General features: G+C 40.7%; 2 protein-coding genes across 3 annotated transcripts in view; one reads left to right on the forward strand and one right to left on the reverse strand.

Annotated features, from left to right (window-relative positions):
• fbxl17 (F-box and leucine-rich repeat protein 17) overlaps positions 1–16,000 on the reverse strand; it is a 232,756-nt gene extending 216,756 nt beyond the window's left edge. Inside the window, exons 1-6 of the mRNA XM_080893999.1 lie at positions 15,799–16,000; positions 13,496–13,992; positions 12,931–13,290; positions 12,685–12,807; positions 12,330–12,587; positions 11,165–11,296 (exon numbers count right to left, since the gene is read on the reverse strand). Coding sequence (XP_080750125.1) covers positions 11,165–11,296; positions 12,330–12,587; positions 12,685–12,807; positions 12,931–13,290; positions 13,496–13,972 — 1,350 coding nt within the window. The 5' untranslated portion in view covers positions 13,973–13,992; positions 15,799–16,000. The remainder of the gene's footprint in view (positions 1–11,164; positions 11,297–12,329; positions 12,588–12,684; positions 12,808–12,930; positions 13,291–13,495; positions 13,993–15,798) is intronic.
• Positions 16,001–18,234: 2,234 nt separating this feature from the next.
• prxl2c (peroxiredoxin like 2C) lies at positions 18,235–20,816 on the forward strand. 2 transcript variants are annotated; one of them, XM_080893060.1, is made up of 6 exons: positions 18,235–18,506; positions 18,809–18,877; positions 19,044–19,097; positions 20,169–20,274; positions 20,364–20,498; positions 20,603–20,816. In XM_080893060.1, the coding sequence occupies exons 1-6, from the start codon at positions 18,324–18,326 to the stop codon at positions 20,731–20,733; spliced, it is 678 nt and encodes a 225-aa protein (XP_080749186.1). In that variant the 5' UTR covers positions 18,235–18,323; the 3' UTR covers positions 20,734–20,816. The 2 variants fall into 2 exon arrangements, with proteins under 2 accessions (XP_080749186.1, XP_080749187.1); XM_080893061.1 differs by lacking the exon at positions 19,044–19,097.
• Positions 20,817–21,168: the final 352 nt, after the last annotated feature.

Raw genomic sequence — 21,168 nt, forward strand, 5'->3', positions numbered from 1 at the left:
CCAAGCTAAGTGCACCATTAATCGATTGTTTGTCTCTATGCTATATCTCATAACACTGTTGCACTCTGGCAATGGCAGGAGGTTCAAGAAGTCACACTTTTCCGCTGGTGAAATACTGGTGCCGGGGAGACAGGAAGCAGAGAGTAACAGAGCCTTCGCAAACACAGGAGTGGGAGGCAGTCTGATGGGACTGAAAAGACTTTAACAATATTGAAATCGATTGCATAAACACTCTGAGCAAGTGGAAAAAGAGTTGAGAGCAAAAAAAAACACATTTGTTATGTGCTTAAATCAAGAATTTTAACAAAGTCACAACCTTATCAGCAAAAGAAACGCACATGACATTTTCTGAAGCGCAAAACAAGGGTTCCTATGAAGTTCACAAGTCTAAAGAGACAAGAGTGGAACATTTTTAAGTCAAAGAAAAATAAGAGTGAAGGTAGAAGTAAACAGAGAGCGAAAGAAGCTCCCACTGGTGCAACAAAACATGGCAAGCAATAAAGACACGACATAGTGCTTTTTGTTCAGGCACTTTCTTAGACCGTAGACACACACACACACACACACACACACACAAAAGTGGAAACAAAAGGAATTCACTACAATGAACATCAAGTAGAATCTCAACAGGTGGCAAGCATGCCGCTCAAGTGACAGCTATTTAAAACCTGCTTAGCTGTTAAGCTGACTGAATCACTAACAGGCGTAGTCATACGGTGCAGACTCGGGAGAAAATGCACGTCAAGATTGTGAAATTGAGACGCAACATGGGACGAATATTTGTATATTAATTTTTCAATCACCCACAGTTTGGTACTTCCATTTGGATTCACTTAGAAGAAGACAGGGCTCAAACAGAGAAGACTGATTAAGACAGAAGTTTGAAAAATGTCAACAATTTCTAGGGGAGCTGCTTCAGTCATTTCTGGAAACCTGCAAGTCTTTGATTTCTACTGACACCGATGATACAGAAACAAATAAGTATCACATAGCAAGTAGTTGCTTGTTGCAGTTATATTTTTTTAGACTATATAAAAGAAAAAGTACTTTGAGGATAAGTGCTTTCTGACAGTTGTTTAGGCCCATTTAACAGCAATCCACCAATTCTGATATTTTATAAACTATAAAGGACACTTGAGAGCTCTTTAAAAAAACAAAACAACAACAAAAAGTTTCACGGGACGGGGGTATTTCCTGTCAAACCAACACTTCTGAAAGTCCATCACAAGAGGGAGCCCACCAGTTAAAAACTGGTCAAGTGTTACCATAGTGACAGCAAAGCCTGTACTTTGTGAGTCGAGTCAAAGAGTCCGGTCCAAATAACTGCCTTGTATCTGCTTTTCCTCATCGCTTTTCCTTGACCTTATGGAAAGCATCATGAGGGCAAGGTGCGAAGAAGAATTTGATGGTCTGCTGCGTTTCACGTCACCACAGCGTGTTCTTAGCGTGTTGTTTCGTGTAGGTCATATAAACGAGAACCACCGGTGAAGCATTTAATTCCTAAAGCTGAAATTTTAAAGAAAAGAGAACATGTATCCAGTACAAAGAAATAAATCTTTTTTTTCCTGGTGGAGAGATGATTGTGTGCAACTCAGTGTTTCCTCCACCTTTTTGAGGATTTCTATGACCGAAGAAAAATTCCCTTCATCCATAACTTATCCCAGCTGACCCGCAGTAAAAATTAATTCATGATATTCCTAAAGGCTGGCAATATAACAATGAATATTACCGATACTAACCGAACAACAGCAAACCTTAAATGCACTTTGATCATAAAGTTGATTTAGAAAGCTTATATAAATCTGCTTTCTTCATGCAAGGCAACACCTCGACAAGAGGCAGATTTTATTACAGCAGCGTAATGTTCAGAGTTCAGCTGTGGGTTCAACAGCCTGATGCTGAAAATTCAAAACATATCAGCATGTTATGGAAAGGAGGGTGCAGCGCTATTAATTATGGGATAGAATTTTCATAAAGGATGGTCTAGCTTGTCCTATGCTAAAGGAGGCAAGAAAGGAAGCACTGAAGTACCTTTCATTAATATTTAGAGAACTCAAACAGCTCTTATTACAAATACTTTTAGGTAACCCTCCCCCCAAAAAATTAAAAATTAAGTTTATTTGTCTGGTACCAACTCGCAGCAACAGTCACCTCAAGGTGCTTCATACTGGAAATTAAAAACCCAATATTTGAAAGAAAACACAAACAATTAGACCATCCCCCAGAAGTAAGCACCCTGTGACAGCGGGGACGACGAACTCCCCCTTAACAGGAAGAAACCTTTGGCAGAACCAGGCTCAGGGAGGGGCTGCAATCTGCCACGCCCAGTTGGGATGTTGGTGGAAAGAAAAGACAAAAAAGGAGAGCAGAGAGAGACAAGGACAAAGCACAAACTATGAGCGAAAGAACACAAAATTTAATGATAAGCAGTAAACTTAATGACATGCAATAGAGTGAAGAAGAAACGCTCCGTGCATTATGGGAGGTAGCCTGCGCTTATAGTAGTATACCCAAGGAATCGTTGATCCAGCCCCAACTATAAACTTTATCAAAAAGGAATACTTTTAGGTCTTCAGGTACCTGAAATGTGCTAGTGTATGTGCCCCCTTCCTTCTTATTGTGGTCCAAGCCATTTAAGTACATTTGTCTATTAAGTCAAGAGCTACGCAAACAGATACAAAGGAAAAGTGGCTGTACAGGTTGATGGTTTGTTTGATTTTTTTTCCTGATGTCAGATTTCTACAGCAATACAAACTCCAAGCCTCCAGACATGCCTTTTAGAGACTAACATTAGAAATGTAAAACAAATTAAATAAAAAAGGATTCTAATGTATTTCAGCCAGCATTCCTTAGCCAGGTTGTCCTTGAAAAGATGGACGAGCTGCAGTGAAACAGAAGCTAACATAAAGCTGTATGTGAGAGATGGACAGAAAAATTATGAGAAGACAGAGGGAAGCACTGTGCAGCGAGCAAATAGAGACGGAGCAGGCAGTGGAGAGGAAAAAAAATCATTTTCAAAGAGCAGTGACAGCACAATAGAGGAACAAAGAAATGTACAAGAGTGGACGTACTTTAGAAGCTGAGAGCGGTGGACCGAAAACAAACAAACAGAAACTGTACAGGTGAGGGAATCCCAATTACAGCGTGACCTCGTTAACCCCAGAGGCTCGTTAGAGTCTTGTTAGAGCAGCATTCTCCAGGCCCATCTTCTGTCACACCTTCATTAAGTCCATCGACCCACTGTGCTTATTAAACACATTCATTATCCCAAGTATTGAACCGCTGCCGCGATCACCGGCCCCAAATGCATCACAGCGGGAGGTAAAGGAAGACGCTTGGTGGAGGGTGAGATAGTAGATGAGGGGGGAGGAGGATGGATCATGCACATAAATAGACAGATAAACCACAACATCTATAAATGGTCCTACGGATGGCTTTGTGCTTCCTATCACTAATGAAGTCAGCATTTAGAGCGAGTTTGGTCTCTTAAAGACAGACGGCAGCAGGAGAGGGCAACAGAGGGGAAGTGCAATTGAGAGGGAGCGCATGCCTTGTTTGAGAGGAGAGTGAGGAGATAAGTAAGAGGACCACACGCGTGCACGGAGGGTACAAAGTTTGAAATAAGGCAGGTAGACTTTGTCCAAGTCTCTGCTGTGCTACACATCTGTCTTTTCTCCATAAACAGGACAGAAGCGAATCCCAGGGGAGGGCTATTCATCACGATGCACACACAAACTAGTTCACAGGCTAAAGACGAGGCCTCCGTCCCGACGTCGGGCTCTGGCTTTAAATGATGACATCATTTCTGCCCTTCTCAAACAAAAGGAAAACTCATCATCGGAGAGAAGGAGAGAGGGGAGGAAGAGAGAGAGTGCAAAGAGATTAAGAAGAGTAAAGGCATGAGCGAGGTGTCAGAAAGGGCCATGAATCATAGTGACATCCCTGGCTGGGTGTCAGAAGCTGCTGCTGTCTGGGGCTGGATAAACAGAGGGCCTCTAAAGCAATGCTCTTTAAACACCGGCCAGGTCAAAGCCCAGTGCTGGCCCTCTGGAAAACTGAAACGGGTGCCAATTTTACTGATGGTCAAAAACTTACCGGCTGCAGTGTTGCCATAACCTTTCCAACTTGCTGCTGCCCGTTAAGGCCAGATCGACCACCAAAAAATACATCTGTGAGTTACCACAGTTTGACTTTCACACAGGTCACCAAGTAGCTAGACTGAAGTAAAACTGAAAGTTAATATAATTAAACTAACGATAAAATGCATTTCACTTAGAGGAAAAAGACTCTTCATTCGCTCTACGGTGATAAAACTTTGTTTTCGTTGACAGATTATTTTGGTCGTGCTCATATTATAGCACTCATCTTCATCCAACATAAGTATTCCTTTTTCAGATTCATCTTTGAAAAAAGAAAAAGTGTCAGCTTTTAAAATCTTACAACATTGAGTTATTAGCCTAGGGGCAGGACAAATTTTTCACAGCCTGAGCACTCACCACCCAGTAACAAAATAAAAAATGAAATTAAATGCGGGTTTCATCTCAGCTTTAGCCCCCGCCTCCGACTGCAGTCCGTCCATGTGCTCAGCCAGAGTAAGCAAAGGAGAGAAAATGAATCGAAATGGAAGTCAGACCCGCATTAACATTCTTCAGTGCTTTTTCTGGTACTCCAGTAGCTGCGGGCGAATGCTTGATAACGTCATGGAGATGAGCGCTGCTACAACATCTCCACTACTTTGAGATTATGTATTACCACTGCAAAGGCCATTCAGAGTTTCTCGCTACAGGTGAGAAAATGCTTATTTTCATTTCAATAAAATTCAAATTCTGACATGAATTATGTGACATCGGAAAGGACGCGAAGGCCACAAAAACTCATCAGCCATTCTACACACGCATCCTTGTGCAGGAAAATATTACAGCCTCACTACCAACAGGTTACGCGACATGATTCTCCTCCAAATCAGACTCTCGGTAAATGACTTCTCAGGAGTAGGTAAACAGAAAATGTGTGTGAATTTAATACTTTTTGAGATGTTCAAGTTTCTAAAAACACCTTTTTGTTTTTTGGTTTGTTTTTTTATGTGCAGTCTTAAGTACTAGAGGAAAATAAACTCACTCGCTGCTCATTCACTGTCGTATTACTGCTCTTATCCAGTCCTACTACACCCTCTGCAGTTGAAAACCAGGCAAATCAAACAAGATCAAACTGGTTTCTCTGCAACCGTCTACCGTGCACTTGTGAGGGCAGTTTGCAAGCTCTGTAAGAGATACAGGTTCATTCTTTTATTTTATTTTTAAAGAGATGACATTCTCATAAACTGAAGTAAAAGGCAACCAATGAAATGAGTGTAGGACTTTGACCATGAGCTAATTTGCTGCCCTTGTCACTGATAAGTTTTTGAGGCAACATAGACTAAGATAAAACAAAGTCAAGCAATACAGTCAGTACAAGGAGCTATAATGATTTAAACAGGACAAATTAGAGCAACAAATTAAAACAACAGTTTATAACAAAGCCAGAGTTTTGCCTTAATAATAACCTGCCTTAATAGAAACACATTCAAAAACTGTTAATGTTTTCATTGCTGATGTGTTCAAAACCCTTTATTTAAAACAAATGAGCATAAGTTAAAGCTCTGTGTTGGCACGCCTTGGAACACACTTTCATTTTCTTTTTAAAAAGGTATATAAGCTAACATAAAAGTGAAGTAAAATGTAAGAATCATTTTGATTCTTGCTCCTGCTGGTAAAAACTCATTTACTTCCATCGTTACATCAATGTAGACATTACTAGCACAGGTTAGCTGCCCTGCCCAAACAAATATCTGATTCATAGCCGGTGTCATTTTTTGGCATTCTGTCACTGTTCAGCAGTATAAAGTCAGCTGTGCGGCCCGTCCCACTTCTCCATTATAATGTGAGTCATTCACTTGACTTTGTTTTCTTTCCACAAGGTTAATACTTTTAACATTTCCATGAGCCACTCGAGGAATCCAAGAGAGCATCCTGCCACACCGAAGTGTTTTTCGTCTTTTTTACAAAGTAATTTAGACTGTGTTATTGATAGACTGTGGGACACACACACACACACACAAAAGAATGGTGATCCTGACTCTTTACCGCAGTAACTAATATTGAAAAGAAAACACGGCAGCAAGGTGAAATATCGCTTTGGAGGAAAGTTCACAGACTCGCATTTTGAAAAACGCTTTCACTTTCTTCTTTTCAAAACTTGTTTTGTTCTTGGGCAGACAGCAGAGAGAACATATCGACGAAGTCTGCGTCTGAGTGCAGCCGGCTGTTCGAGTTAAAGTCAGTGCTCATTAATGCATCTGATTACGCTTTAGGCAAAGGCCGAACGGCAAAAAAAAAGCCGCACGCTCATACAGAGCCGTCTTTGTGGGGACACAGATCAATACAAATGCACTTCAAAAGAGGAAAGAGGAAGATGTGCGAGGGAGAGGAATCCGCTGTTAACATAGGCCACATGATGAGAATGTAAACAATAATAATAATAATGAGAAGAAGTGTATAAATCACAGTTTATTTCCTTACAATAAACAAGCCTCTTAGCTTCTTCCAAATGAGTCTGCAACTTTCAATTATTTATAGTGTTTTATTGTTTCTACTATTGATCATTTACCAATTTGTCTGTTCTTCAGATGATTTGTGCTGATCATTTTTTCATTTTGTCAGCTGCTGTTTTCCAACGTTTAAACAACAAGCTCAACACAAATATTCGGTTTATCGTTGAGTTTATGGAAACCATGTTACTGATGAAAATGCATCACTTTTATCTTTGAGGTGTGAAAAAAAAGGCAAAGCCAAGTTTTGAAAAGACTTGAAATTTTCCATTGCTTATGTCAAAGTTGTTGAATATCCCAGTAAAACGAGGACTCGGGAAATAAAATATAACATTAAGGAAAAAATGTGTTGGCTTAGGTGGGCGTAGGTGTGACGATGAGAATGAACTGATGTCTTTCTCTTTGTGTTTGCGCCCTTCACCCTCAATAGCTGGGACAGGCTCCAGCCGCTATCCCAGATTGTCAACCTTTAATTGAAAAAGTGGATGGACGGACAAACATTGTAATGCAAAAAACAACAACACAATAAAAATAATTACTATCAGCATCTGCTATCAGAAAACATTGGCATGTTTCAGGATCCTAAAGCATGGAAACTCTGAGTGGGAGCAGTCCTACCCCCACCTCCCAATCTGATGGACATAATCCAGTGCTATTAGCAACTAAACTGACTTAATACATTCGACAACATCTGACATTCAACATCCTGAAAAGTCTAAATGGCCATCTACAAAGACTGGAGGGGATTGCGGAGATGGACACCACATTGTTTATGCATGTGTAATGCTGTGTTTATGCGCCTGGTCAGAGTGGTTCTATTTATCTCTAATCACAGTCAAATATGTGGAAGAAAAAAGTTTCCAAAGGAGACTCCAGTGCAGATGGCAGCTATTCAAGTCACCCACCGCTCCCGAGTGTATGTGTGTCACTGCCACCATCTGAAATATTCCTCTGTGTTTTTGTGCGATGTGTGTTGGTTCATGTCAAAAGGTCTATCCCATAATAACTGACAGCTATCATTATCACTTCCTTTCTCTTTGATCTCTCCCTCTAATCCAGCTAATTAAATCTGCTAATGTCAATATACATTTTAATCTGCAATCATGTTTGATTGGACCTGTGGAGCCTCACTGTCAGTCCTCCTGCCAGCGAAAACCCAACTACTGACAAGCTTGACAGCCAGCCAATCAGAACGGGAGATGAGCCCTCCTCCACTGACCTATAGCCAGGAAACACCATTCACACTGACAGTTCATCTTTTTCTAGTGTTTCACAAAGTCCCACAGACAAATACATCTCTTCCTTCCCAAATATCCACAAGAGAGGGCTAAAAAAAAAAAAAAGCTGTCGAAAAACGAAAAAGGGGAGGAGAAAAAAAAACAAGGGAGAGAAGCTCTGATTGTACATGCAGAGTGGTAATTACAACTAAATTGAGGGCACATGGTAATCTATGTTAGGTCATCTCTAATTCCACTTACATTTCCACATTTTGGACTAATTAAAACCGTTAATAATCAGAGCCTGTGCGCGTAAGCGAGAGGGGGGAGAGGGAAAGCGGGAAAGAGGGAGAGAGAGTGCATTTTCAGACGCGGCATCTTTGAGATGAGCCAGAGGAAGAATGTCCCGTCACACTGCAGGAAAATTAAGTGCACACGCTTTGATTTTAACAAGACACGAGAGCAGATAACGTTTTGGGGGGGGTTTTCCGTTTAAAGACACGGGAAAAAAGAGAGTGAGGAAAAGTGCTTCTCCAGCGAAAATGTTTCCAGATTATAACGTGTTTAATTGAAAGGTACACTGGAGCAAAGTTGGAAAGACGGGTGACGAGGGGTTTTCGCAACTTCTGTTTTGTCCACTGCTTCGTCTATAAAACTGACAGAACTCAGAGTTAAACTTTCAGGGCTGCCTCTCCCCCCCCTACGGCAAACTGGAGCGAGTCTGGGAAAAGGGGAATTTGCTATTCTCCCAGCCTTTGCCCTTCGAGGTGCTGAAAGAGAACAGAATATGAATGGGAAGCGAGCGAGAAAACACTTCAGAAGATGAAAACAAGCCTTGAAAGCCAACTGCTGCAATAATACCAACTCCGGCATAAATAGTGGATGAACGCCAATAAAGAATGCAGGGTGGATGTCAAAAGAAGAGGGGCACAGACACACCGCAGTCACCTGCTTTTCACACAACGCTCTCAGCCCAGGGTTATCCATAGCCCTGGGCTGATTTGGCCCCGAGCTAACAAGCAATGAAAGCGAAAGCTCCAGTTTGTCAACCGTAAACAAAATTTGGAGACACTACTGAGCGTAAAAGCCATCCTCGGGATTACATTAGCAACTTTAAACTGTCATTATCATAGGGAAGGGCACACTGCTTCGGTATGATAATCAGGGTATGAAATTACACATCTCCCCTTTTTTTTAAAAAAAATTAAGAAAAATCTAACCAATGGCACAAAAGTGTCCAGATATTACTACCAAGATTTTGCAAAAAATACTGTGTACATTATAGCAATGTTACAACTACTGCTGCTAAACAAATAACATAAAAGAGTCCTTCAAGTTGCACAAGCCTATTCAGAGATGTTGCGCATCCCCCCCCCCCTGCAAAAAACGTCTTGAACCATCACCAGAGCTTGATATGGTCTTAACACAGAGAAAACGAACCCTTCAGCGTGGCAGTAAAACCACAATCATGGCAAAAAGGAAAGCAAGACAGAAAGGGAAAAAAATGTACGTGGGTGCACATGACAAAGAAAAAGTTAAGAGGGCGAGTGAACAGACCACACAGCAACATCCTGCAGCAATTTAATTATTCCATTTTGGAGGAGGAGGACGAGAAAGAGAGAAAAGATCAGAGTGAGTGAAAGGCTCATCCTCATCTGTGATTGATTAGGATAGACAGAAACTCACACCCACATTAACACACAACAGAAGCCAGCATGAGAAGAGAAGTTTTACAAAGTAGTCTTAAGAGGCTTTCACTACACTCCCATGATTTTTGCAATTTATAGCACACTAAAACCCCAAAAAGCCAATCTCAGCACTTTCCTGAATCAATTCATGTAGTGAAGACGGGCTGAGCCCACACAACATTTCTGCAAGAGTTCAGTCTTTCATTTTTTGTATAAACCTTTCAGGAAAGCCTTTTTCCAAGCGCCCTCAAACCTTTTAGTGTGTCCATGACTTGTAGACTTCAGTATGAAGCAAGATCTTTGGCGTACAACAGCTTGAGACACCTTTTATATTCTTTAGGGTTGAAGAAACTTCAGAAATCAAAAAATATATGCAATGTAATTATACATAAAGAGGCATCAATAAGTGTTTCTGCATATTTCTGACTCGCTTAAAGATTGCAATTCTAAACCATTTTACCACAGAACAACAAAATCAGTTTTCTTCATATCTGAGAGACTGGAGCAGAGACCCTTAGGTAGCCTTTAAGCTGTCAGAAAGAATAAGTGCTTTCTGGGTCGTCTTAACTCCTGGCAAAGTTAACGACAATTTTAGGCCAAGCAAGCAGAGCGACTAGACATAACAATTCCCATATAAGCTCAGCCCATTTCTCTCTGCCCTGATGACAGGAAGGTAAAATAACTTCAGCGCCTTCACGTCTGAAAAATGACCATCTGAAATTGATACTGGTCCTCTGAAACGTTATAAGAAGCAATATTAATCTCTCACCTAGTGGTAATCGCTAATTTCATATACTATTAAGATGATGAATGGGATTTTAACAAACTGAGCTGTTGTTAAAAACTTAAAGCAGACCAATCCATCAAGGTCACAATTATTCATGGCCTCCAAAGAAATAGTAGCGGGAAAAAGGTGAAACCATTAGTGAAACAAGAACGATGGAGATAGCAGGTGGATAGGCACAGACAAGCCAAATAATTTAAAAGATAAATATTTTTTTAAACATAAACATTAACAATACAGTTTAAGAAAAAACACATCTATACTGGTAGAATTACACAAATAATCATCTGACTATGAGGGGAAAGCAGCTGGAAGGCTGTTTGTAGTAATTAGAAAAAAGCGACATCTAGTGGTGGTTTAAGGTATGTCGCTTTATACTGCAGATGGTGTTTTTATAATAAGACAAGATGGCATCACAACAACTGAGCTTTCTAATGTCGCACTAAGTTAAAAAATTATATAAAACAAAATCAACTTTTATAGAGAATAGACCAAAAAGCGATTGAAAGGTTAGTTATCAAACATATAATGTGTGTATGTATCATGCACACTGATAAAGATATTTTCCCTTCTTTAAAGAATCTCTGATGAGATTACCATATAGCAACAAGACAGACACTTGCAGCAAACTTTCATTGTGCCCTGCTATTTGCAGATTTGAGCTGCGTATTTAAAAAACACTACGATAAGGAGCACCTGCAAATGTTTGCCAGCCAAGCTTGAGTGAGAAAAGGAATATACTGAAGGACAGAAATGAATAAGTCTGTGTATCATTATAGATGGTGTCTAGCAAACCTTCAAGACATTGACGTACTTATTGGAAGAAGGCGTACTGAGTGGGCTATAATAATGCACGACTTCTTAGCCTTAACCAACAGTAAAAACTGACCATTTTGTTCTCTTGCAAGTAGAGTCTCTGCAGTTTAGGGCATCCTCTCGCCAAGGCCATGATGCCGTCATCTGAGATACCGTAGCACTGACCCAAGTGGATGTCTTTCAGCTCACTGCAGTGCTCCCCCAGCTGAGGTAAAAAATAAATAAATAAAACAAAACAAAACAAAACAGAGAAGTAAAGAAGATATTGCTCAAAATCTTCACTAAGCTGATATGACTGGTGTATGTGTTTGCTTTTTATTTAAACTAGGGGTTCATATCTACTGGATCTCGTTCGCAAACAATATGTACACAAATCTGCAAATAAACCAAGCGAAAGAACGCTCCAAACCCAAATCTGTGAGTGCCCATTATTTTCTTTCCTGAATTTGTTTGCACTCTACGATCCTCTGAACATGCATACGTGACGAAATGATGAAGGTTTGGCTGTCTTGAAAATGTAAACACACATTTTTAAACTTAATATTAATACTAATGCTGCTGATGACTATAAGTTTCTTTTTAGTGATTATTTTTTCAAAACCGCTTAAGAACAAAAGCGCTCAGAATTTGAATAAAATACACAATAAACTCTGAGATTACAAGCCAAGAAAGGAAAACACCGAGTATAAAAAGGCACAGGTTTTAAGCTTTTTTTAAAAAACATATTCTAATAGACATTATCTCATCTTATCTCTCTCTTAAAGACGGCTTCCTTTCTTGTTGGATGTCATCAGTTAAAGTCTAATTTCTTGGCACTATCCCACAGATGCTGGAGAATAATTGCTGTCGCTGAGTTACTCGTCTTGGGCTGACAGATCCTTGTCCTCCACCTGCTTTCTTCTTTTTGTTATGCTCTGGTTGTCTTTTTTTTCCGTTTCAAGTTTGATGTCAAATTGTTTCTTTTCACTTGAACGACAGTGTTTTTCTAAAATGAAACTGTTTTTAGCATCTCTCTTTCTTTCTTTTTTTCAATAAATGTGTTAAATTAAGAACGGGCACGCGGCAGTATGCTGATTGCAGCACTAACATATACACGGTGGTAAGAACACAACTGGCTCGTTCCCACGTATCATAAATATGACTGTAATTTTGCATTTGTACCGATCAGGACAAGAACATGTATATGCACATAAGTGAATGAGGCCCATTGTGTGTCAACCCCAGTTCTGAATCCACACCTTTTTCAATGCTGCATCTGTCAGTTTGTCCTGGTTGCCCACATGCACCTTCACCAGAAGAGGGCAGTGTGTAGCCAAAGCACACAAAGAAATGTCACCCAGCTGCTTGCAGCGGTAGGCGGTATATTTCTGCAAGCCAGGACACTGTGAAGCCAGGGAGGACACGCCGTGGTCATGGACCGCCCTGCAATCCGAGATGTTAATCTCGGTCACATTCTGCCTCCGAGAAGCTATTTTCACCAGAAGATCATCATTTACCTGCAGAGCAAGATAACATAAAAAGACACAATAATCAGCACAGAAATCAAAGTTTCCTGTTCTTTCTGACTTTTTTGTAGACAACTGTGTCTCTTACTTGTTGTAGGCCACTGAGGTCGATTTGCTTCCAGAACTGGAAGTCCAAGCAGAGGTCCCTCCAGTACTTACAAACCAGAGAGGCACAAAGACAGCGCTCCTTTACTGTCAGGTGAGACAGCACCTGTGAGGGGAAAAAAAGGGTGTTTTCAGTCCCTTAAAAGCCATCAGACAACAATTCAGTTTTCCAGTGTCTTTGTCTGCACCAAACCATATGAAAACATTAAATACAAAAACTTCTTCTGACCTTAAGAAGGATGGAGGAAGGCAGATGATTGATACTCAAGTGATCAGCAGCTTCAGAACTTCTTGCCTGGCAGTCGTCATAGTTATGTGCGCAGGGCGGGGACGAGTCAGAACTGTGGGGCAAATCGGCGTGAAGACCCAACCCACAGCAGCCATCAGCAGGTGAGGAAGAAGAGGAAGCGGAGGAGGAAGAGGAGGAGGGAAGCGGGCAAAGGGGAAGGTGGCAATGGCCCGTTTCAGAGTTCGAGGCCGCCTCCCCCCCACCTCCATTCTCCAGCCCTCCATCAGGAGCAGCGAAGGCACAGCGCGGCTGCTTACAAGGGGTGCACCTTTGCACCTCTGAGCACTTCCTCTTACACACCTGCAATCGGACACACACGCACACACACACACACACACACACACACACAGACAGGTCACTTGGAATCAGATTTTCAGGCAAATTTAGTTACAATTACAGAAAGAAATTCATGCTGTTAAATGTAAATAAATATGCAATACAGTTATTTGAAAATTATTAAAAGCCTATATTAATTAGGAATTAATGCTCCGAACCGGATGCCTACCATCTCTGTGTAATCGCTGGTGCAGCCAGGCACAGGCACAGGTATGGGCACAGTCACAGACACACCAGCGGTTCGGAAGAGGGCCGGTGGTGGAATTAGTTTGGCAGGAACAGCTGACAAAAGGCTCCTCCCCTGGCCCTCCCAGATAGCAAGTTCTCTCGGTGACAACAAGAACTTGGAGCAATCCTCCGGAGATGCGAGGGTCGCGTATCGCTCCGCAAGCTTCGTGGCAGCTGACGCTCCGATGCCGACTCCGCCAACACCTGGGACGCTGATTCCCGTGATGCTGTTGTGTCGACACCCGTTGGCCTCAAAGTGGTCGCTCTCGTTGTCGAAACCACCGCTGTTGCCGTGGACGATAAAGCAGAGCATGCAGGGCCCGTGCAGAAAACAGTTCCTCTTCTTCTTCTTCCTGTGATGCAATTTGCGTGTCCTCTTCTTCAGGCGATAACCATTTTTCGAAAAAAGATGGCCCATATAGATGATTCAAGGAAACTCTGGAACAACAACAAAAAAAAAGGATTGGTCAAATATATATATATGTTTCAGCACTAACAGGAGGCCGAGCTAAAGGTGACAGAGTGGAAGACGCTCATATTTTCATTGGCAGTGACCAAAATGAACAGGATTACAAATCAGCATATCAGAAGGTCAGCTCAAATCAAGCAGTTTGGAGGCAAAGTTGGAGAAGCAAGGCTGAGATGGTTTGGACATGTGCAGCACAGGGTTAGTGGATATAATGGACAAAAGATGTTAAATATGTAGCTGCCAGGCAGGAGGAAAAGAGCAAGACCTCAGAGGAGGTTCATGGATGTACTGAAAAAGGCTGTTGTGAGAGCGACAGATGCTAGTTTGTAATGATATGAAAATTCTATGAAAGTTGTAGTGTTAAGACTTGGCATCAAAAAATACGCAATGAAGAAAAAACGATTCAATGAAAAAAGAATTTGATAGTTTCCATCCTCAGTACTACGAATTTATTGTAGTCAGTACATAAACATAGCATAGGTGAATTATTTAGCCCCTGTATAATTAAGAGAACAAAGGATATCCTTTCTTTTGCTTAAAATGACTATTCAAAACATTGTTATATATATATATATATATATATATATATATATATATATATATATATATATATATATATATATATATATATATATATATATGTCTGATACTTTAATACATTTTTATGAGTAAAGATGTATTTCATCAATTAAGAGAAAATGTCTTTTTGCTAACAATGTTTTGCCCCACATAAATAAAATAATACGGGAAAATTGCAGGATCACTAACAGCTATCATTATCATTATCTCCTTTTTTAATGAGGCTTTTTTTCGTGCTTTATTAGCCTGTCATTAGCTGCTTTAATGTTCCTCTTTTCCCTAAAGGAAGAGTCAACATGAACCTTTAGTAGGAAAATCTAATGGCCATCCTTCAATATTTTCAAGGCTGTTTTTTATAGCTGCAGTGAAAGAATGCTCAAGAAAAGATGGGAACTTTACAAGATAACGCTAGAGTTGTCTGACACACACACAGGGGTGGAGAGTGAGATTAACTTAATCTGGAAGGGTGTATTTGTGATCGTGGTGGGCTCGTGTAAATAATGGCACAGATTTCCACACAAAAAGAAAATAAAAATTTGAGCCTGATCCTGTATGTCAACAACAATCAGGACAGTCCTTTCTGCTGAAACAGACACGACGATGGACAAGACTGACAGCAACCACATGTGTCATTAAACTCAGCACCGGAGAGCCCAACAACACAGTACTGCAATGAAATACTGATGTTATTTGTTAAAAACACTCACAATTTAAGAGTAAAACCTAAATCTCAGCACAGCACACAACAAAGAGCAGCAAGCTTTGCAGCCGTGCTTGCCTACGATGGAAAAGATTCATGCGTGGATGCTGTGCATAACTTGAAAAATGTTTTGGGGGTTTGGGGTTGTTTTTGTTTTGTTTGTTTTTTAATGATCCACATTTGTTGAGGACGTGAAAAATCTCGTCGGATAACTGCAGCAGTGCAGCACCGGTTGATGGCTGCTGAATCAAAACACAGAGATGTAAACAGTGAACAGGTGGTCATTTGTTTAGCATGTAGAAAAGCCAATGCAGACTTAACGTGACACCTGCGGTTTGCCTGGAATTGCCGCAGATTTGCCTTCAACATTCACACGAACTTAACGCTGTTTTTGAGGGAAAGAAAGACGCGATTGCTTCGCAGTTTTCTGTCAGGCTAGCCTGCTCCATCCCCAGATGCTAAGTTAGCTATAGCCCCAAAAGCAATCATCTCTCACCACTTCACACGGTGCTCCCACACTCCGCACTGCGCTCGCATAATACTGCTAAGCTCCACGGTCAAGATGAACGGTGACGAGCCCCGAAAGGAGAGACAAGGGCTTAGGAAAAACGGCCACTAAATCGCCGTTCTGCTCTTCCAAAACAGTAGCAGCTCTGGTTGTACCTCTGCTGCTGCTGCTGCTGCTCTTGAGGACAGCACTTCCGCACCGAGAGGGCAGCGAGAAGGAAGCCGACGAGGGCGATTCGTAATTCGCCATCAATGAAAATCCTGTTCCCAGGATTTTGGGGATAGAGAAGAACCAAACACTGGATTGATTTTTTTCAACGATAGGTAAATGAAGCTTTGAAAACTGACTTAGAAAACACAGGGTCTAAATATTAAGCTATCTAATGCATACAAATGTGGAATTATAATAGAGTATGGGAATCATTTTGTATCGTGTTTAGATTGTGGAGGTATCGCCACAAGATCATTTAAATTAAAAACAAACTTTTAATTTATTAACCATAGGAAAACTGGACAACCGCCCCAAAATAATCTACTGACAGTGGTTGTTACAGAAAACACTACCTACCTTATAAATTTCTACTCTTAACACCTTTATTCTTGCAGTTACTTTATTTACTGGTCTTCCTCTTCCCTGACAGCTACACATTTAGCACCTTTTGTCCAGTATATCCACTACCGCTCCTCTTCAAATGTCCAAACCACCTCAGCCTTGCCTCTCTAAATCATCAAGCACTGGATATGAGCAGTCCCTCTGGTGCACTAATTTCTAATCCTGTCCATTCTGGTCACTCCCAACAAATAATCAGATTTTATTCGTGAACATAATAGCTGTATATTATGCGAATTTAAAATAATGAATCCAACATAAAACAAGCATAAAATATACACATACTGCCAAAATACATCAAAGTTAATCAGAATGAACTCATTGTTTGTATCTTAAACGTTTCATGCATTAAACACTTCAAGACCACCAAACAGTATTAGACTAAAGTATGAAATGTAAAACTTAAAAGTCACAAATAGGATAAAATGTATAGTTGTATGTAACTTAACTGGGTTTTCTGCAGTAACTACAGTATATTGCAGCCAACTTGGTCTTGCGAGGAGCTAAAAAAAACACTTTGGGGAGAGAGAATCAGGGCATAAAATTATAATTTATAAACATAACACAAGATGAGAGACTGTTAACGACAATATACATAGCACATGTAATTTTCTACAGTACCGAACTGTACAGTATGTCTACTCTATATATATTTAATATACACAGAGAGATATATAATAATCTGGATGTAAAGTTCAAACTGTATTTCATTGTAAATTCCCATGGCAATGTTCTTCTTATTCTTAAATGTTATTGGCGGTTGGCAAACAACTGATTGGTGCATTACCGCCACCACTAGTATGGAGTGTGGACTGAAATGACGCCCCCACCCCCAAAACAAACAAACAAACAAACAAACAAACAAACAAACAAACAAACAAACAAACCTCAAAGCCTTTCAAACACTCTTCCCGCTTTAAAAAACCGAAATAAAGCCTGTTAACTCCTACTTCCAGAATCCTTTTGCAATAGGTCAACCAGATCCAGTTTCATATTCATATTAATGAGGTTTTGGTTTAATTGTCTCCTCTCCACCTGATATTTCAGACAGTGCAATATCACATGCTCTATAGTTTCTGTTTCTCCACAGAAGGCACATTTCCCCGTATTATGTTTCCCAATCAAGAATAATGTAGCATTTAACCCAGTATGTCCAAATCTCAATCTCTATGACCATCTCCTCTCTCCTGCTCCTTCCAGTGGTTCTCATTTCTCCTACCCCCCTTTGTATTGTATACAACCATCGTCCTCTCCTTTCCTCCTCCTACTGCTTTTGCCAACTACTCCTCATTTCTTGCCTTATGATACTCTTCACTTCAGCTTGACCAAAACTAACAGCCATGTCAACTGTCCCATGTCTTGTGGCTTCCTTCGCCGCTCTGTCTGCCATTTCATTCCCCATTATTCCATAATGGGCTGGAATCCATAGAAACACAACTGTAAGACCCATCATGTTTATTCTGAAAAGTGTTTGCGGAATTTCTGCTAGAGTATCTGCTCTCGCATCTGAGCGACTACACTGTAAACAATAGCTTTTAATGGCCTCATATCCATGGCAATGTTGTTCACTGAGCTGAAATAGGCTATATATAAATAAATGTTGCCTAACTGTTATTGTGAAGTCAGAGCGCGCGCGCACTGACGCACCGGTCAGTTTCTGTTTTGTATTGCCTTATTTATACAACTAAATCCGGAGATTAAGATAATATTAACCAATGTTTAACCAATGAATATGTGTTCGCCGTCTCTCTTCGTTCTCCTGGAGAGAGAGAGAGAGAGAGAGAGAGAGAGAGAGAGAGAGAGAGAGCAATGGGCGTGAATTTTCCAGGCACCAGCTCCTCCAGGCTGAATTGCAACTCCCAAAATAGCAGCACTGCGAATTCTGGATCCTCTGAGAAAAAAAAATGGCTGAAGAAGTTTCACCAATAACTCGACAAGTAACTAAAGGAAGCCAGGAAAATGTGACCTGTTTTGTGGATATTAATCTCAGAGACGTCGAAGACTGTTTAATTTACGACCGGCATGGAGTTTCTCTTCCGTTCAAGACCCTATACCAAGACAGGAAATCGGTCATAATTTTTGTGCGGGTAGGGAAAACTTCATTTGGCTTAACTTTGCTGATGAGTTATGGGTTCGCATAGGCACCCTACCTTAAGTTGCGTTTTTAACTGGGTCTTGATAGGCTTCAAAGTAGGTGAGCCTAAGTGTAGCTGGCCAGATGCTCCAAGAATTTCCTGTGGTGTGTTGGAAATGGACGAATGAAGAGATCGTTCTTCATAGGTGAAGACAGAGGGATAAATGTTATGGCGCAAGATGTGAATTTTTAAATGCAGTGATCTCTCTCATCACTACAGACTTTTAACATGTTATGTAATATGTGTCCCTGCAGAATTTCTTGTGCTACAGCTGTAAAGAGTATGCTGATGATTTGGGAAAAATACCCAGAGAAGTACTGGAGGTAAGTTCTGTTTAGTAAGGACCATTGCACTAGAGGCTATCAAAACAAAGAGCACAGCTGCAACACTGGCAGCAAAGGTGCTCAGTTGTAGCAATAGGAGGTCTGATGAGTATTAACATAAATAATTGATCATGAGAAATCCGAAATTCCATGTGTGTTGTTGCAGGATGCTGAAATTAGACTGGTCGTGATAGGTCAGTCCGCTTATCATCACATAAAGGTAATTATTTTGTTATATATACACCCACTGGACACTTGTTCAGCTGCTTGTTAAAGCAAATATCTGATCAGCCAACCACATGGCAGCAACTCAGTGCATTTATGCATGCAGACATGGTCAAAACAACTCGCTGAAGTTTTGAAGAAAGGTGATTTAATTGAGTCTGGTTTTGACATGTGGCCGCTCTATTGGAATTCTGCCACAGTGCCATCTCTAAGGTTTACAGAGAATGGTCGAGAAAAAAAAGGGGGAAATATCCAGTGAGCACCAGTTGTCTGTGTGAAAAGTAAGAGGAGAATGTCCAGACTGCTTCGAGCTGATAAGAAGGCACGAGTAACTGAAATAACCACTTGTTACAACCAAAATATGCAAAAGACCACACCTAGAGCCACTCCTGTCAGCTAAGTACAGGAAACTGAGGCTGCAGTTTGCACAGGCTCAACAAAATCGGGCAATAGAGGTTTGAAAAAAAGCATTCTGGTCTCATGAGTCTCCAATTCTACTTCTACATTCAGATGATAGGATCTGAAGTAAAAAAAAGAATGAAAGTGTGGATTGATTCTGAACTGTTCAGGCTGCTGGTGGTATAATGGTGGAAGGCATATTTTCTTGGTACACCTTGGGCCACTTGGAACCAATTGAGTGTGATTTTAAACTCCGCAGCCTTCCCGAGTATTGATCTTGACCACGTCCATCCCTTTCTGACTACAGTATTCGCATCTTCTGATGGCTATTTCCAGCAGGATTACACATCAAAAAGCTCAGATAATCAAAACTAGTTCAAGGAACAAGAGAAAGAATTCACTATTCACTATATAAGAATTTCCACTACTGCAATCCAGTAGAACGTCTTTGGCATGATGGATGTGCAGCCATCAAAGCTGCACCAACTGTGTGATGCTATCAATTCAATATGAACCAAAATCTCTGTTGAATGTATGCCACAAAGAATTAAGGTCTAACTTTTGCAAGGTGTACCTATTACAGTGTCTGATGAGTGTATATAAATATCACAGCAGGCACTATAGTTTTCCAGACAAATGTACTCTTTCTTCTTGTTCTGTCATGTAGTCGTTCTGCTTGCTCACGGAGTATCCTTATGAAATATATGTGGACCCAGAGAGGCGCATTTACCAAAAGCTGGGGATGAAGAGAGAGGAGACATTCACAGACTCTGGTATGCAAAAACACTGTTGGAGTGTATAAGTAAGCTTATTTTGAGATGATAATGAAACTTTGTCTTTGTATCTGTGTTTGTGAACTCAGCACAGCCTAGTCCCCATGTGAAGTCTGGCGTTTTTATGGGCCAAATCAAGACTATATGGAGAGCCATGACTAGTCCTGCCTTTGATTTTCAGGGTGACCTACATCAACAAGGTGGAGCCATCATTGCAGGACCTGGTAAGTTGGTCTCTCTCTATATATAATGTCATGTGTTAATGTTGCCACTGCATTATATCTTATATCTTTTTTCTTCACACTCACTGTTTTCTCCCTCTCTACAGGCTCCAAAGTCCATTTTTCCCATCTTGACATGAACCGCCTGGACCACATGCCCATCAACTGGCTCCTTCAGCTTGCAGGAGCTCAGAAAACGATTGACTTCAGCGATAAGCCGAAAATCATTCACATCTAGTTAGGTGCCTGCCTGAAAGTTTCATCCCACGTCACTGCTGTAATCACACATGGAGTGTATATACAATCAGCTTCAAACTCTAAGACGACTAAATGAGTTTCTGTTGCTTCTGTTGTGCATTTGAACTCAACTTGATTGACAAATAGTACATTACAATGACTTTATCAGCTTAACACACACCTCTCTCCTCTTCCCTCAACTGTCTTGGCTTTAATAACATCACTCAAACTGAAAGTGCATGCGGCAAGTTTGTGCAAAAACCGATAAGGCATGTTTTCCTGGCATGATCTGAAAGTGTTCCAAATATCTTCTTGAGAAATCAGTGAATGCTTGGCCTTTGCAGTGTCCCCTTTAAATGTTTAGCAGGGCTGAGATCCAATGACTGTGGAGGAAAAAGTCAATGTCAGCCAACACTCTTTTTTTTGTAGTCTTATA

The sequence above is a fragment of the Rhamphochromis sp. 'chilingali' genome (assembly GCF_963969265.1).
Source record: "Rhamphochromis sp. 'chilingali' genome assembly, chromosome: 10".
Lineage (NCBI taxonomy): Eukaryota > Metazoa > Chordata > Actinopteri > Cichliformes > Cichlidae > Rhamphochromis > Rhamphochromis sp. 'chilingali'.

What these genes read in the sequence shown, in the direction of transcription:
- prxl2c (XM_080893060.1), top strand. Translation starts at nt 18,324, where the DNA reads ATGGCTGAAGAAGTTTCACCAATAACTCGACAAGTAACTAAAGGAAGC. An exon ending in GGAGACATTCACAGACTCTG is followed by an intron (nt 20,275 to 20,363) that starts GTATGCAAAAAC and finishes TTGTGAACTCAG; the next exon opens with CACAGCCTAGTCCCCATGTG. An exon ending in AGCCATCATTGCAGGACCTG is followed by an intron (nt 20,499 to 20,602) that starts GTAAGTTGGTCT and finishes CCCTCTCTACAG; the next exon opens with GCTCCAAAGTCCATTTTTCC.